The sequence below is a fragment of the Penicillium griseofulvum genome (genome assembly GCF_001561935.1).
Source record: "Penicillium griseofulvum strain PG3 chromosome Unknown contig_90, whole genome shotgun sequence".
NCBI lineage: Eukaryota > Fungi > Ascomycota > Eurotiomycetes > Eurotiales > Aspergillaceae > Penicillium > Penicillium griseofulvum.
Genome location: NW_024467451.1, coordinates 110,437 through 128,283, shown reverse-complemented (window position 1 = coordinate 128,283; position 17,847 = coordinate 110,437). Strand labels below are relative to the sequence as shown.

Genomic DNA, 17,847 nt, shown 5'->3' with positions numbered 1-17,847 from the left:
CAGAGTGCACTTGCCACGTTTAACGTTGAATGTGCTTTTGATGCAAGTGAAATTAGATGCTCGCTCCAGAGCCAACGACTTTACAGCACAGCTTTATGAATTTTTTTGGTCCCAGGTCTAGGAATGAGAAGTGAGATATTACCTCAAAAATGTTGGCCTTACGGGTCCCAACAGCAGGACCATGGACATTGTTTAATGACTTCTTAAGGGGGGTTTGGGGATTGACGGCTGACACGATGTATGCGCCCACGGCCCTCTCGGGTCATGATTTTACTTTCTACTCTCTACTCTCTCTCTCTCTCTCTTTTTTTTTTTTTTTTTTTTTTTTCCCTTTTCTCTGCATGCTGGACTTTGCATATTGTGGCGTTTTGGCTTTCAGCCAAGGATTTCGACCCTCGGAATCTTTCCGACTTATATATACCCAGGTTACTTTCCTATAGTTTCTGACACTTCCAGTTGCTACCTGAATGCCAAGTCAATGTGTCTCTTTGGAATCAACTTTCGCTCTTTGTATTCTTATTTCTACCTCTTTCCCCATTTCTTGTAGTCTAATGGTCCCCTGCGTTACTTCAATGCATTTGCCGAGAAGGATTAGCACCTGGAAGATTGCACCCGCAAGAACAGTTTGCTATAAAAGCTTCATCGACATTTCTCTATAAGATCTCTAGTCTTCCGAAGATATACATATGTACGGAGTACCCCTATTGAATATAGGTATCCCGGACTATTCTAATCATCATGAATTGGCTGTGTTGTATATCTCATGCATTCATTGGCTACATGACGAGATAAAAAAAAGCCTACCTCCCCCCAACGCCGGATTGCAGACCAATCATCCCCTGAAAAATGAACGCCACAGTATGCAAAATATGCTAGTACAGCCCTCCATGGAGATGCATGTAGAAAAAGAAACGTACAACACACAACAAGACAGAATGACCAGCCTACTATCGCCGCCGATTTCTAGTAGCACCTCTCGTAGCCCCATTCGTTGTAGGCTTCTCCGCATCCCCATTGACACCTTCCCTTCCAGCCCCAGGAGTCCTTCGACGCATAGTCCCCGGCCCAACAGCAACGACATCCTCACCGGAATCACTGTCCTCAACATCCAGCAAGACAGGCAGTTTGAATGGCTCAACGCCATCGGCATCCCCGTCTCCCTTTACCGAATCCAACGTCACAGCATCCGGCTCCTCATCCTCCTGATCCAGTCGTCGCTGATGCACCTGCTCAGCGGGGTGAACATCAAACTCATCCTCCGCCTCCATGTACTCAACATTCTCCTCAACCTCGCCGAAATCAGGCGCCAGCGCCGACCATTTCTGCGGCGACACTATCGACCACGTGTATATGCACCCAGTCTCCAGCCCGCACGCCACTACCATCGGCCTGCTCGGGTGCCACTCCACGACACCGAGCTCCTCACGCGGACCCTCCAGGATCTTGACCAGCGACCCGTGGCTGCGTTCCCACACGTAGATATCAGGGTTCATAAATGTCGTTGCGGTGACGAACTCGCCTGTTGATGAGAATGTCACGTGGTTCCAACTGAGTCGATTGACGACGTCTTGGAATTTGTGCTCCACTTGTAGTTTTATCGCGGATGGCTCTAGGTCAATTCCCAGCTGCGATAGGTCTGGCATTAGCACCGTGCGGATTACGCGGTCTGAGCTGTTGATTAGGAGGTCGCGTCCGTTGCTGGCTAAGCGGAGGAGGATTACTACTCCATTGCAGAGTCGCATTGAGTGGATTGTTGTGCAGGTTTGTGTTTCGATTATGTTGATCCAGCCTTTTGAGGTGCCCGCGATTATATGGTTGCCGAAGGCTGTGAAGATGGTTACGCATGTTGAGTGCTTGGCGTCTTGCGCTGCTTGTTTGGCCGCTACGGCTGGGTCGACTTCTTCGTCTTTTGAGGCCTGCGGTCTGAGAGGGGCGGAGGGGAGGATTCGTTTGATTGGTTTTGTGCTGGAGACGTCTACCAATACTGGTTGGTCTTCGAAGAGGGATGCGACGAAAAGGAGGCTGGTGAACATAATGAGTTAGTTGATATGGCTTGACGGATAGTGGACGGATTGTGGTGGCTGTACTGGTTGAATGGGTGTAGCTCAGCGATGTATACTGGCGCTTCGAATCGGACTGTGCGGATTCGTGAGCCGTCTTTGAGATCCCAGAGGATGCATTTCCAGTCTTGGGACGAGGTGAGTAGGTAGCGGCCATCACGGGACCAGCTGGGTATGGAGTCAGTACTTTGGGGTTTCAATGTAGATCGTTGTGTTCAATCTGGGGAAATTGTACCTCAGAGACTGGATCTGTCGCGTGTGGCCTTGCAATTTGCGCGCCACCCCATTGGTCTCAATGTCGAAAATCACCACTGTGCCATCCACCTAGGGTATGTTTAGTCTTTCAGCCGTGTGTATAAATATATGCCTTCTTGGTCTTAGGGTTCACGAACTCGTCCGGAGGCAAGGTAGTCGCCTTTGTGGTTAAAGCTCAAACATGTTGCATGGCCGCTGCCTATGTGTTCATTCGGTTAGAAGTTTTCATTGTCGGAAAGTATGAATGGTACATACTCAGCTTTTCAGTCAAAGTATCTGGGTATTCCTGCGCCAGGACAAATGGATCAACGAGCGAGAGATTCATTGCGCTAGGTGTTGTAGATAGGGTGGATATTTGAATTCAAAAGTGAATCCTCAGCCTGTTAGATAGGCAAGGATAATAACGGGTGTTCAAGCATCCAGCGTGAACTCTAGACACAGTGAAATACCTGAGATAGCTTTTTGCGTAGTCACGATAATCTTATTTCCTTCTGCTGGAGCCGATATCCTTCAGAATCTAGAAGGTGCGAGGGCGGTGACAATGCCCATTTAAAACACACCCTATTCAATGCCTAATCTCGTTGCCTGGACCATTCACCGCTTTTATTCACAATAGTAAAATGATCCATTGAATTGCCGTTGCCTGCATTTTGGGGAAGGTATCCACTAATCTGCCAAAGCGGTGAGTCTCCGTTTAGACGGCAACCATCGTGCAGGGAAAACTCAAGCCCCATCACAGTGAGGCGACCTCAGAACATCACCCTTTCATCTCTCCCGACACGCCATCCACCCACCACCTCCACAATCTAGGAGGATCGCGCTTACCATCGCGATACTTCTTCAAGATACCGCGAAGACGATCTTCTTTGCCGCGCTCTTTTTCTCCTCCTTTTCTTCTTCGTGACGTTCGGGACCTCTAGGTCGCCGGCGCCCTCGTGGCAAGGGCTGCCCAAGGCCTCAGCCGGCCAGCTGCTTCCACACCACCTTCTTTTCATCACCGCTACGTGTAAATCTGACTTCTAGCTTGCGAGCGAGTCTGTCTCTTCCTTTTTCGCGACATTTACGATCCGATATTCATCGTCTACACCGGTTTTACGACACGCCAGCGTGACCGGTCATCTCCGCCTTTTTTTCATCCTCATTTTTTCGTCACCACAACTTCGCCATCATGTCTAACGTGTTTTTCCCTTACTCTAAGGCGCCTTTGCGCACCATCAAGGAAATCCAGTTTGGTCTCTTTGCCCCCGAAGAGATCAAGCGCATGAGTGTGGTCCATATCGAATACCCCGAGACACTGGTGAGTAACTATTGTTTTTAGTTGTCGGCTGCATTCTTCTCGGACAGGGCCTACCTTTCCTATGCGCGACAACGACTTGATGGCTAACTGAGAATAGGATGACCAACGCCAACGGCCTCGGACCAAGGGTATCAATGACCCTCGTCTGGGTACCATTGACCGTAAATACAACTGCGAGACTTGCGAAGAGGGTCCAAAAGAGTGCCCTGGACATTTCGGTCACATTGAGCTCGCGTCTCCGGTGTTCCATATTGGTACGTAACAGATTACCTCGGTTTCCATCTTTCGTCTTTTCTGTTCAATACTGACTTTGGGCCCCACTCTTAGGTTTTTTGACTAAAATCAAGAAGCTTCTTGAGACTGTTTGCCACAACTGTGGAAAGATCAAGGCCAACACGGTTAGTCATCCCTACTGGGATGGCAAATCTTGAGTGGTTGGTTCACTTTGCTGACATGGATGCCAGGCCGATTCAAAGTTTACCGAAGCCCTCCGTTTCCGCGATCCCAAGCGACGTTTCGATGCTATCTGGCGACTCTCAAAGGATGTCCTGGTATGTGAAGCCGACGCGCCTGCCGACGATGAGGAATTTTCGAAGGAGTCCCAGAAGGGTCGCTCCCATGGTGGCTGCGGTAACGCCCAGCCCACCGTTCGGAAGGAAGGCATCTGTCTGGTTGGAACATGGAAGCCTAGCAAGGCTATGATGGAGGATGAGATGGCTCAACCAGAGAAGAAAGTCATCACTCCCACAATGGCTTTGAATATCTTCCGCAACATCTCCCTGGAGGATGTCCGCATTATGGGTCTCAGCAATGACTACGCTCGTCCCGAGTGGATGATTCTTACTGTCCTGCCTGTCCCTCCCCCGACCGTGCGCCCTAGCGTTGTAATGGGAAGCATGACTGGGTCTCGCGGCGAGGATGATTTGACCTACAAGCTCGCGGAAATTGTTCGTGCGAACCAAAATGTTCAACGCTGTGAGCAGGAGGGAGCACCTGAGCACGTCATTCGTGAATTCGAATCTCTCCTTCAGTACCACATTGCCACTTATATGGACAATGACATTGCTGGTCAACCAACAGCGATGCAAAAGGGAAACCGCCCTGTGAAGGCTATTCGCAGTCGTTTGAAGGGCAAAGAGGGTCGCTTGCGTCAGAACTTGATGGGAAAGCGTGTCGACTTCTCTGCTCGTACCGTTATCACAGGTGATCCCAATTTGAGGCTGGACGAGGTCGGTGTCCCATACTCTACCGCTCGTATTCTCACCTACCCGGAAGTTGTCACACCCTACAATATCGAGAAGCTCCAGATGTTGGTTGCAAATGGACCCAACATTCACCCTGGTGCGCGGTATATTGTTCGTGATAACGGTGAACGTATTGATCTTCGCCACGCTAAGCGCGCTGGTGCTCAGCAACTGCTGTACGGTTGGAAGGTTGAACGCCATCTTGACAATGGCGACTACATTCTATTCAACCGTCAGCCGTCTTTGCACAAGGAATCCATGATGGGTCACCGAGTCCGAGTCATGCCTTTCTCCACATTCCGAATGAACTTGTCTGTTACCAGTCCCTACAACGCTGATTTCGATGGTGATGAGATGAACTTGCACGTCCCCCAGGGCGAAGAGGCGCGCGCTGAGCTCGCTGAGCTCACTCTGGTCCCAAAGAACATTGTTTCTCCGCAGCGTAACGGCCCTCTGATGGGTATTGTCCAGGATACCCTTTGCGGTATCTACAAGATCTGTCGTCGTGACTCCTTCCTCACCAAGGAGCAAGTCATGAACCTCATGCTGTGGGTCCCTGACTGGGATGGTGCCATTCCACCCCCCGCAATTTTCAAGCCTCGCCCCCGTTGGACGGGTAAGCAGATTATCAGCATGGCATTCCCCTCTGGTCTCAACCTTCTGCGAGTTGACAAGGACGGCTCGCCTTTGGCTGAGAAGTTCAGTCCCCTGAACGATGGAGGTCTCTTGATTCACGGCGGACAGTTGATGTATGGTATGCTCTCCAAGAAAACGGTCGGTGCCAGTGGTGGTGGTGTCATTCACACCATCTTCAACGAGTACGGTCCTGACACCTGTGTCAAATTCTTCACTGGAGCCCAAACCATCGTTGGGTACTGGTTGCTGCACCACGGTTTCAGTATCGGTATTGGTGACACCATTCCTGATCAAAACACTATCAACAAGATCGAGGAAGCTGTTCGGAACAGAAAACAGGAAGTCGAGGAAATTACGGCTAGTGCCACCGAAAACACACTGGAAGCTCTTCCTGGTATGAATGTGCGTGAAACATTCGAGAGCAAGGTCTCTCGTGCTTTGAACAACGCTCGTGACGAAGCTGGTGATGCCACAGAAAAGAGTCTCAAGGATCTGAACAACGCTATTCAAATGGCGCGGTCCGGTTCTAAGGGTTCGGCAATCAATATTTCGCAGATGACTGCCCTTGTCGGACAACAGTCTGTGGAGGGCAAGCGTATTCCGTTCGGCTTCAAGTACCGTACACTCCCTCATTTCACCAAGGATGATTACTCTCCCGAATCCCGTGGATTCGTCGAGAACTCATACCTTCGCGGCTTGACTCCTACCGAGTTCTTCTTCCACGCCATGGCTGGTCGTGAAGGTCTGATTGATACTGCTGTCAAGACCGCCGAAACCGGTTACATCCAGCGTAAGCTGGTCAAGGCTCTTGAGGAAGTCATGGTCAAATATGATGGCACTGTGCGTAACTCCCTTGGAGATATTATTCAGTTCATCTACGGAGAGGATGGTCTCGACGGTGCCCACATTGAGAACCAGCGTGTCGATCACATCAAGTGTTCCGATGCTAAGCTCATTGAGCGATTCCGTGTTGATGTTATGGATCCTGAGCGAACTCTTGGTCCAGAGATCTTGGAGCAAGCCAACGAAATTGCTGGCGATATCGAGGTACAGAGATACTTTGACGAAGAATGGGAGGCCATTCTCAAAGACCGAGAGTTCCTGCGCACCGTGGTCAAAGAGGACGAGGAGATGATGCAGCTTCCCATTAACGTCCAGCGTATCCTGGAAATGGCCCGAACTACTTTCCGTATTCGCGAGGGCACAATCAGTGATTTGCACCCCGCTGAGGTCATTCCCCAAGTTCAACAACTGTTGGATCGCTTGGTGATTGTTCGTGGTAATGATCCCATTTCGCAGGAGGCGCAGGTTAATGCAACCTTGCTGTTCAAGGCGCAACTGCGCAGTCGCCTCGCTTTCCGCCGACTTGTCACAGACTATTCCCTCAACAAGCTAGCATTCCAGCACGTACTGGGCGCAATTGAAAGTCGCTTCGCTCGTGCGGCAGCCAACCCTGGTGAAATGGTCGGTGTTCTTGCGGCTCAGTCTATCGGTGAACCTGCGACTCAAATGACACTCAACACTTTCCACTTTGCTGGTGTGTCATCCAAGAACGTCACTCTCGGTGTTCCACGTCTTAAGGAAATTCTCAACGTTGCTACCAACATCAAGACACCATCCATGACGGTGTATCAAGAAGGTATGATGACCCACGATAAGGAGGGTGCCAAACTCCTCCGAAGTCTCGTGGAACATACCAGTCTGCGATCTGTGACGGAGTCGACGGAGATTTACTATGATCCCGATATTCAGTCTACTGTCATCGAGAACGATAGGGATATGGTGGAATCATATTTCATCATTCCTGAAGATAATGCCGACGACGCATCTCAGCAGTCGAAGTGGTTGCTCCGTATTGTTCTTAGTCGCCGCTCTCTTCTTGACAAGGGTCTCACGGTGCAGGACGTTGCTACGCGGATTAAGCAGGCATACCCCCGTGATATTGCTGTCATCTTCAGTGATAACAACGCCGACGAGCAAGTCATTCGTATCCGTCAGGTCCAAGACTACAAGGATGATGATGACGAAGATGTTGAGTACGATGTGACCCTCAAGAAGCTCGAGCAGCACCTGCTGGATACTTTGACTCTTCGTGGTGTTCCCGGTGTCGACCGTGCTTTCATCAACGAGAAGTCCAAGGTCCGAGTCATCGAAGATGGCTCACTCCACACCAGCAAGTCCGATCCCCTTTGCAAGGAATGGGTTCTGGAGACCAGCGGATCTTCTTTGGCTGCTGTTCTTTCGATTCCGGGTGTCGATGCCTCGCGCACGTACTCCAACCAGTTTATTGAGATTTTCGAGGTCTTCGGTATTGAGGCTGCCCGTACAGCTGTGCTTCGTGAATTGACCTTGGTTCTTGCCTTTGACGGTTCTTACGTTAATCACCGTCACTTGGCTCTGCTGGTCGATGTGATGACTGTTCGTGGTTACCTGACTCCTGTTACACGTCATGGTATCAATCGTGCCGACAATGGTGCCCTCATGCGTTGTTCATTCGAAGAGACAGTTGAAATCCTGCTCGAGGCTGCTGCATTTGGAGAGCTTGACGATTGCCGCGGTGTGTCGGAGAACTTGATTCTTGGACAGATGGCGCCTGCCGGAACGGGTGAGTTTGACGTCTACCTGGACCAGAGCTTGCTCAACACCGTCGTGTCCAACAATGCACGCTACGGCCTTATGGGTGCAGTGGGCGCGAAGGATGCCATCATTCCCGACGGTGCTGCCACTCAGTATGACACCGGTTCTCCCATGCCCAGCTCCCCGTACATGGCTGGTGGTGACTCTGATGCGCCGTTCTCGCCTATGCACCAGATTGGCCAGGAGCCCACTGGAGGTCTTACCGAGTACCAGTCTACCGCTGGTATGCTCGGTGGGTTCAGTCCTGGGGGTCGCAGCCCCGGCGGTTACTCTCCAACAAGTCCCTTCAATACTAGCCCGACATCTCCTGGCTACTCTCCATCTTCGAGCTATTCGCCAACATCTCCTGGCATTGGCATGACAAGCCCGCGAATGATGACCTCTCCTGGATTCTCGCCTTCCAGCCCATCGTTCCAACCGACGTCTCCGGCCTATTCGCCAACATCGCCTGCATACGGCCAAGCGTCACCCACCTCTCCTTCATACTCTCCAACTTCGCCTGGGTTCTCGCCGACATCTCCTAACTACAGCCCGACTTCTCCCAGCTTTAGTCCGGCCTCGCCAGCGTTCAGTCCGACGTCGCCTAGCTACAGCCCCACCAGTCCTGCGATTGGTGGCGCTCGGCACCTGTCTCCAACATCTCCTACCTCTCCTAAGTACACACCAACTTCGCCTGGTTGGTCTCCTACGAGCCCCCAGTCTTACTCGCCGACTTCTCCCAATTTCTCTGGTTCTCCGACGTCGCCTACCTCTCCGGCGTACAGCCCAACATCCCCGGCGTACAGCCCTACGTCGCCCCGCCAGTGAATATCGTGCGAAGATGGCTTGCCTGTCTCAGGACCGTGCTCCACACCTGTACCATCATCGAATTGAAACACAACAACCAAACAAAAAAGATCTTTTCGCGCTACACATCTCGGAAATGATTGATAATTTTTTTTCACGATATCGGGGCTTGCTTCCCATTCATTGTATCTGTTTATTCTTTTTTTTTTAAACCAATTAACCAACAACGCATGCCCCCGCTTGTTTCAACCGCCATCGTTCTGAGATTGCTTTGCTTTTTTCCCGGCGCACTATTCCCCCATCGTGCAAAGACCGCACATGCTTCGATCCGAACCGAGGACATACTCCATGGATGCTGTGCGGACTTTGCTTTGCCATTGGGGAATTTGTGCCCACATCGTTTTATTGCATGGAAAGCGCACTGGAGATGTACTTTGACTGCTGCTTTCCGTTTGTACACACCCTCCTGAGGGGATGAGTAGATTCCAACAATGTTTATGACATTTTCAATGTTTTTCCCTATGACTTGTAGTAGAAAACAAGTATACCCGTGAATGTAGGATGATGACTGAGAGAAGTCTAATTTCTATTCCTTAGAATCATGTACGAATTGAACATTCAAATGAGACAACCCAGAAAGGATATTGGAACATTATATACCATATGCATTACAGATATCATAGAAAGTAGATATTGTAGGTGTGGTACATACAATGTAGTGATTGGCCCTCGGCAAAATGAAGCTCCGTTAAGCCAAGTGGCCCGTACTCTGGCAACGACATCATATCGCGATCTCCCAGCTCTGTCGCTTTTGTGATTCACATTGCTCTGAGGGTCGCAATGTGCTTCACACTCCTACATTACATTAGTATTTTGCAGGCATTATGAGGACGCCGCTCTCACACTTTCTTTCGGCCCTGCGTAAGATTTACCCGCACCTACACCACAACAGAAGCTAACTCCTCTTTCTAGTGCTATTCCAGGCATGCGCAGCTGGGCCTGGCCAGCCGCTTACTGACCAAACAACCTCCGGACCAATCGCCCATGATGCAGACCACGAATTTACGTTCCAGACAGGGGAAGCAGAACCCCGTCCTATGACTCGTGAGTAAAGACAGCTTCCGGGCCCTTATCGATGTTTGATACTAACCAACTTTATTGTCTGATGATAGAACGAGTTGAGAATGCTTGGGATATCCTTCGCGCAGCAAAGAACCCAGTACTTCAACCCGACAAGTCCAGAGGATTACTAGGGACTGTTGTACACTATGGCCGCCAAACGGTCCGACTGCTATTCTTGAATGCCCCTTCCACCGAAAAGCCCGAACGGAAACTGAACAAACATGTCGCAGCAGCAGTGGAGGAGCTGAGACTAGCCGCAGACGAAGACAGAGACCCGGATGCGATGTTCTTGCTAGCAGAGATGAACTTCTATGGAAACTACTCTCACCCCCGCGATTTCAAAGAGGCCTTCCGCTGGTACCATGAACTTGCACGGCTGGACGGAAACAACACAGCACAGAACATGGTTGGATTCATGTATGCGACGGGGATTGGCGGTGCCGTCGAACCTGACCAGGCAAAGGCCCTGATGTACCATGAGTTCGCAGCGGAATCAGGGAACATCCGCTCGGAGATGACACTTGCGTATCGCTACCACACTGGAATTGGAACACCAAAGGATTGTGACCACGCGATACATTACTACAAGAAGGTTGCGGATAAGGCGGTCGAGTACTATCGCTCAGGGCCCCCGGGTGGCAGGGCTATGGTTCGAGAATCTTATCGTTGGGCCGATGAAGAAGGTGGCGTCTACGGTCCAGGAGCCAGTGTGTCGAGCTCGGGTCAAAATGCGCGGGACCCTGCGAACGCCGCCCCAGAGGCCAGCGTTGAAGATATCCTGGAGTACTTGGATCTCATGTCCCGGAAGGGTGAGCTCAAGGCTACGTACACCCTCGGTAAAATGAACTTTGAAGGCGCCCGGGGCTTGCCGCGGAATTTCCGACGAGCCATGAAATATTTCAAGGTTGTTACCAAGAAATATTGGAACAAGGATGGTTCTGTCAACTCAAACCCCCCTGCAGGGCTTGATAAGCTGGCATCCAAGGCCGCAGGACATATTGGTCTGATGTACCTTCGCGGAGAGGGAGTAGAGCAACACTACCCGACTGCCCTTACATGGTTCCGACGGGGTATTGCGAATGGGGATTCTCTATGCCAGCATTGGATGGGTCTCGCGTACCTCAAGGGCTATGGGGTTCCACAGGATGGCTTCAAGGCGTCTCACTACTTCAAAGCAGCGGCAGAGCAGGATTCCCCAGCGTCAGAATCACGTTTGGGCGCTCTGTTCTTAGATCAAGGAGACGTGGCAACCGCAACACGTTACTTTGAGCTTGCCGCCCGCTGGGGGTGGATGGAGGCATACTACTACCTAGCGGAAATGGCCAATTTCGGTGTTGGTAGACAGCGGCACTGTGGCGTGGCCGCCGCCTACTACAAAATGGTTGCCGAAAAAGCAGAGGTCGTACACTCAGCCTTCGCGGAGGCAAACGCTGCTTACGAATCTGGTGATAAGGAGGGTGCTCTCATCCCATCGATGATGGCAGCAGAGCAGGGGTATGAGAATGCACAGGCAAATGTGGCTTATCTTCTTGATGAGCACCGCTCTGTGCTCTCGCTCAGTTCTATTCTTCCATGGGCCGAGAAGTCCCGCTCCTCCTTGATGCGCAATCCAAGACTCGCGTTGATTTACTGGACCCGCTCTTCGAAACAGGCTAACGTCGACTCCTTGATCAAGATGGGTGACTATTACCTGTCTGGCACGGGTACACCTGTCGATGCAGAAAAGGCCTCAGCATGTTACCACAATGCTGCTGAAGCTCACCACAGTGCACAAGGGTACTGGAATCTAGGCTGGATGCATGAGAATGGCGTGGCAGTAGAACAGGACTTCCACATGGCCAAGCGGTATTATGATCTAGCTCTCGACCTCAGTCCCGAGGCATATCTGCCAGTGAAGCTCAGCTTGATCAAACTCCGGATTCGAGCATACTGGAATCGCATCACCAATGGAAACATTAACCCCATCCGCGAAGAAGAAGGTAAACCGTCCCCACTTGCCTCGTGAAATCAATCCCTTCTCTAGTTTCTTACAATTATTCCCAGACTCGAAGCCCCGCCGGACCTTCAAGGAATGGGTCAAGGCTTTCATCGAGAACGACGAGGAGGGATATTACGAAGATCTTTACGAACAACAACGAGGAGAGAATGATGAATATCGTGGTTTGGAATCTGAAGGCCACGAAGATGGCTACTATGACGATCTGGACCTTGATATCGACGAGGGAATGCTGGAGGGTCTCCTCATTGTCGGATTGGCTGCTACGCTCTTGATTTTGGTTTATTTCCGTCAACAGCAGCAGCGCAACCGACAGAATGAGAACGCCAATGCTAATGCTAATGCTAATGCCAATGCCCAGAATGGAAATGGGAACGCCAACGACCGTGGATTATTCCCTCAGCCTGGTGACCCTGAATTTGGGCAATGGGTAGCAGGAGGAGTTGGTCATTGAGATTTAGTCTATGCATTTTCAGCGTTTGTAGATAAATTCCATTGCTTATCGATAAGACCCCATCTCCGCATTTCACTTGGCTTCTCCAACTTTTGTACATTTCCCTCTCTCTTAAACACACATCGAACTTTTCAAGTTTGCATCCAATTGATGATGGAAAGACCATCTATTAAGCGTCGTCGCGCCAACGCAGCTACTGCTCTTTCAAAGCCGTTTAAATCCCCACTACGCAGACCTGAGCCAACGAACACTGACGACACACCATCCAAGTCTGCTGCATCCATGACTCTGGATGACACAAAAGTCCCAGCGACTCTTACCACTGCAGAGTCTGGCACAATGTCAAACCCACCAAGTCTGACGGCAGCTCCAGTATCTCCTAAGCGAAAACGCACGCTACAGCTCTTTTCCCCATTTCCATACCAGACCTCTGACCCAGAAGTCCTAGAACTGGAAAAACAGCACCGGGCCATCAAGTCAAAGGTCGATGCACTTATAAGCAAACTCGAAATCGCGACTCAGGCCCGGGATCTCGAGACGAACCCCAGATACATCGAGATTCCAACTCTCATTACCAAATGGCGGCTTGCTAGTCAGGACGCAGCTGATGAGGTATTTGTCGGTGCCAAGGAAAGGGTTAACAGCATGGGAGGACTGGCGGCTTGGAAAGAGCAGACAAAGCGCAGTGCAACTCAGTGGGAGTTTGATGAGGAGAGTGGTGAGCGGGAGCACATTGACGAGGACGAGAGAGATGATACCTATGAAGCTGAGGGTCATAGTGGCCATCTGACTGACAGTGAGGATGAGGTATGTGTTATGATATTACTGAGGTTTCGGGTAGAATCTATGTGTTGACATTGTTTACTTAGACGTTCACGATGGATTTCATGCTCAAGAATCTACGTATCCATCCTAAGTTGATTGGATACGACGTAAAGGCTCAAAGATGGATCAAAGGCTGAATGTCGCTGTCGACTTTTTGACCTAGTGAGAGTTCTTTATGACCTTGAGGAGACGGATATTATGACGGACTTCATCTTCAACCTGACTTGACGAAGCTATGATCTCTTACAATGGCACATATCTTAGGAAGTATGAATACTTAATAAAACATTTCTTATCAACATCGCCTATACCTTCCTATTATAGCCACTTAATAATTATCGCATCGGGGGCGGATCAACTCCGTTATCGCTCCCCGCATTTCCTCCCACTACCTATATGCGCCCAATTGCTGCATGTCGCGCCCTCTGAAGCACAGAGATATAGCATGCGCTCGCTGCTTCCGACACAAGCGGAAATGTGATCATGCCAAACCTTCATGTGGCGAATGTCGTCGCAAGGGTGCCGAATGCTTGCCAGCTCGGTCTCGGAAATCAGGAGATAACATCACAATCCCACTGGAATATTTGAGACAGCTCGAGAGACGGGTTGCAGAGCTGGATTGTGGATCCAGCGTTACAGAAACAACGGTGGGAACATGTGATGCTGCAGTCCAGACGGATTTTGGCGACCCAGAACACAGGCCCAATGATCAACGCAATGATCCAGACTACCTGATGGCTGATCAGAATACAAGCGGAGCAGAGAATAGCTCTCTCATACTTCTGCCAGACTTGCAGCACAGAAGCCAAAGATCACCTCGAATATCTCCCCCATCTTTCTCGCCTGACGCATTCTCTTTATTCCCGGAGACGACTTTCGATGTTCCATGGATTGACCTGGCACCTTCATATCCGTTGACTGATGATGACTCTCCTTGGCTGAAGGAGCTCTACACAAATGTGTATTTTTCTGTGACTCACCGCGAATGGCCTTTCTTGAACGAAGCAGCTTGGAAATCATGGCATGCCGAAGCAGTCCTGGATGGAGAGGACGAATGGAAAGCTTTCTTTTTGCAGATGGTATATGCTATTGGTGCATCCCTTTGCAGTAATCTACAGCGAGATCCCTCGCACTCCGTCCGATCAAAGGGATATTATGCCTCGGCCATGACATACTATCCATATGTTGTCGGGCATTCGTCTATGGTCTTACAAATCCAAGCTTCACTATTCATGATACTCTATGCTATGCATTCTCCTTCCTCCGAGGATATCACAACGAGCGTCTCCTCTGTGTTACCTTTCTGTACAGCTACCACGACAGAGATCCAAAAGCACGTATCGACATGCCGTGACAATGGGTTAATGACCGAGCCCATCGAAGTTCTGCCTGAGAACATGTTTATTACTTGCTACATGCTTAACGAAATCATTGTCTCTGGGTGGGATCGACCAGTATCAGCGGCCTACAGGGCTATTGATGATGATGTGGGTTATTTCCAAAGTCTTTCTATGTAGCTTCTCACGGTCACTAATTCTCAAATTAGATGTGTACTCTGGGAGACACCCTCCAGCCCACTTTAAGTACAAACCCCGCCATAAGGCACTTGTTTCGACTGCGCAAGATCCAAGCCAGCATTAGAAGATCGCGGGAGAACCGGCCCCGAAATTTCCTCGCCAGAGATGGGAAAGGCTACACCTCCTCATTCAAGTCTGCTCTTGATAGGTGGCGACAAGAGATTCCACACTATGAATCAGACAATGATCAACACGGCTATCTCCATCCTATCTGGATGCGGAAGCTGTATGTTTACAGTCTCTTGATCTTGATGGAAGAGAAACGCGATTTTATCGAAATGGATGGAACGGAGGATATCCTCGTGACAATTGCAGAAGCCTGTCTCAATTTCCGGCTGTTGCAGGAAGAAGGACATGTTATGTGCTTTACCTGGTCTGCAGTATGTGTCAAAGCCCCCGTTTCTTCTCTCTCGCGCTACACTCGAAGTGAACTAACAACCAATCTATCATTAGCTTGTATTCCAATTCCGAGCAGGAATCATGATGCTTTACATTGTCTGGGTAACAGCTCCTGTCTCTGATATCCGGAATCAACAGCACATCAGACAGGCCATTGCTACATGTGCAGCTAATCTGGGTGGCTTTGTTGATCGGTGGAAGGATGCAATGCCGTATATGAATGTGCTTGACTTCATACGACAGAAGATCATGTGGGATTCGGGCACATTTGAACCCAATACCAATGCTCCTGTATCAGTGGAAGAGGCCGAATTGCACTTGGAGCAGTTGAGGAAGAATTATTTGCATCGAGCTGTCTTGGGAATGATTGAAGATATGATGTATGGGGGAAGTATTCATCAGGACTTGTTAAATGATGATTTAAAACAGATATTGTAAATATGAGAGTGCTACATAATTGAGTAATGGACAGAAGAGTTGCTTTATTTTTTGGCGACACTAGGTCTCTATAATAAGATCAACTTGCCCGCCGTCGAACCGGCCTTTGTGTGGGCTGTGATAACTACGATAGTCTGTGTTAAAGCAGGACTCGACCACCTCTTCCAGGGTTGGTCACGTTCCGATACGGGATAGGAAGCCTGGATAGACCATCTACCGCCCTCTAAAACCGGCTTGCACACTTGACCGTTGACATGGCATTGCAAAGACTCCAGCTGGGAGTCCTTGAATACCACTGATCCCTGAATCTGGATCATAACAGTGGTGCCGTGAATCTCCTTCATTTGAGTCTCGACCACCAACTCAACAGTAGATCGAGAAGCCCATGGCCGAGGATCTTGACCAGTTTTGATGTGATCAGAATCAAGCGCAGGCACAAGTGGTGGCTGAACACGGCCCTTCATTGCCGTCTCAAAAGCAAAGCCATACCTAAGTAGACTGTTGTCATCATATGCTTTTCCAGCAAACGTAAGGTTTACCGGCATCCCCGTATCTTCCATGATACCCATAGGAACGGAGATAGTAGGCACGCCAAGATGCCTAATAGGTCTGTTCCCATTGGAGTACTTGACTCCATTACTCCACGCAAACAACGAGGCTGTCTCATCGCAGTCTGCATTAGCAGCGCCGATATCACCATTAGCCGGGAATACCACAGCATCAAGTCCAAGCCCATCCATCCAGTCCTCAAAAGTCTCTTTGCGCGCATTCTCAAGTGCCTGGATTCCCTGCTGAATACCAGGGACTTCAAAGATAGACGCCGGCCTCCGGTGGGGATACTTAACCATCTCATCCCATCGCAAAGCATTAGCTGCATCTGGAGCACCTTTGAGAGACCCCGGTGCAAGCGGGAAGATAGTCGTTGGATTGACCTGCGAAAGAGTATCGAGATCCTTTTGCCCATTGTTAATCAGGAAGTCATCCCAGATATGCGCGACGAGGTCGCTCCGCTCTAGCGCGGACCAGCCTTCTGGTAGCCCTGTGACGGTGACGAGCTGGCCCTTGTGTGCGTTTGATTCGTAGTTTGTAACGAGCGGGAAGTCTGTTTCGATTACTTCAGCACCGCAGGACTCGAGGACCTTTCTGGCATTCTGCCAGAGCTTGACTATGGAGGGCCGGGTGTTGACTTTGCTGGCTGGGGATAAAGAAGAGTCATCGCCTCCGATGTACATCGACGGTATACCAATGCGCTTCCCGCGCAAGGATGTGCCATCTTGTAATTCTGAAAAGGACTGCGGTCGGAGTGTATTGATTGAAGGGAGGGATATCAATTTTTGTTCCTGGTAGAAATCTCCTGTCGGGGTTTCATCGGACACGGCCAGAACGTCTAGGACGTGGAACATATCTTCCATAGTTCTAGTATGAGGCACTAAGACATCACATGTCAGATAAAGTGGCCAGACACCGCGGAGAGGAAGAAGGCCTTTTGAAGGTGTGTATGCAATAACGGCATTATTTGACGCCGGCGAGCGACCCGAAGAAACAGTCTCGCTGCCTAGGGAAAAAGCACAAAAGTTGGCCGTCGTCGCGACGGCCGATCCGTTTGATGAACCAGAAGCATATGCTGCGGCCAGGTATGAAAGATTATAGGGACTTTCAGCGCGCCCATAACACCCACGTTGCATACCACCGTATGCCATGGCGGGCATGTTTGTCCGGCCGAGAAGCACGGCGCCAGCCTCGCGGAGAAGTTGAATACAGGCAGCATCTTCGTTGGCAACAAGGGATTCAAATGCAGGTGAACCGCTCGCAACGGTCATGCCCTTGACTTTAATACTGTCTTTTGCGAGGTAGGGGATACCCTCCAATGGACGTGGCGGCAGACCAGCTGCCCGCCGGGCATCGGAGGCGGCAGCCTCATCGAAGACAGATGGGTTTAGGAGCGGGATGGCGGTGAGATTTAGATTGTTTGCGTCGTAGACGCTGATTCGTCGTAGGTATCGTGATACCAAGTCGACACTAGAGAGCGATCCTGCAGAAAGTGCGGATTGGAGCTCGGAGATACTCGCATCTAAGAGCGAAAAGTCTGTAGATTGGGCCATTGAGGGTAATTGGCCTTTT

The 17,847-nt window shown here is 50.3% G+C and overlaps 4 protein-coding genes across 4 annotated transcripts; 2 read left to right on the top strand and 2 right to left on the bottom strand.

The window, feature by feature from the left end:
* Window positions 1-947: 947 nt before the first annotated feature.
* Window positions 948-2,640, bottom strand: PGRI_043770 (Set1-mediated histone H3-K4 methylation subunit Swd1; the record flags this gene model as incomplete). The annotated part of the gene is made up of 5 exons (XM_040792090.1): window positions 948-2,022; window positions 2,088-2,228; window positions 2,296-2,384; window positions 2,453-2,514; window positions 2,571-2,640. The coding sequence occupies 5 exons, from the start codon at window positions 2,638-2,640 to the stop codon at window positions 948-950; spliced, it is 1,437 nt and encodes a 478-aa protein (XP_040649146.1).
* An 843-nt stretch (window positions 2,641-3,483) lies between these two features.
* Window positions 3,484-8,936, top strand: PGRI_043760 (DNA-directed RNA polymerase II core subunit RPO21; the record flags this gene model as incomplete). Its single annotated transcript, XM_040792089.1, has 4 exons — window positions 3,484-3,612; window positions 3,710-3,866; window positions 3,940-4,010; window positions 4,077-8,936. The coding sequence occupies 4 exons, from the start codon at window positions 3,484-3,486 to the stop codon at window positions 8,934-8,936; spliced, it is 5,217 nt and encodes a 1,738-aa protein (XP_040649145.1).
* Window positions 8,937-9,799: 863 nt separating this feature from the next.
* On the top strand, window positions 9,800-15,726 carry PGRI_043750 (ubiquitin ligase complex subunit HRD3; the record flags this gene model as incomplete). The annotated part of the gene is made up of 9 exons (XM_040792088.1): window positions 9,800-9,836; window positions 9,888-10,019; window positions 10,088-12,016; window positions 12,081-12,475; window positions 12,698-13,294; window positions 13,357-13,419; window positions 13,783-14,799; window positions 14,859-15,269; window positions 15,343-15,726. The coding sequence occupies 9 exons, from the start codon at window positions 9,800-9,802 to the stop codon at window positions 15,724-15,726; spliced, it is 4,965 nt and encodes a 1,654-aa protein (XP_040649144.1).
* Window positions 15,727-15,794: 68 nt separating this feature from the next.
* PGRI_043740 (amidase family protein) lies at window positions 15,795-17,828 on the bottom strand (the record flags this gene model as incomplete). The annotated part of the gene is made up of 1 exon (XM_040792087.1): window positions 15,795-17,828. One exon carries the CDS (start codon window positions 17,826-17,828, stop codon window positions 15,795-15,797), a length of 2,034 nt encoding a protein of 677 aa, XP_040649143.1.
* Window positions 17,829-17,847: the final 19 nt, after the last annotated feature.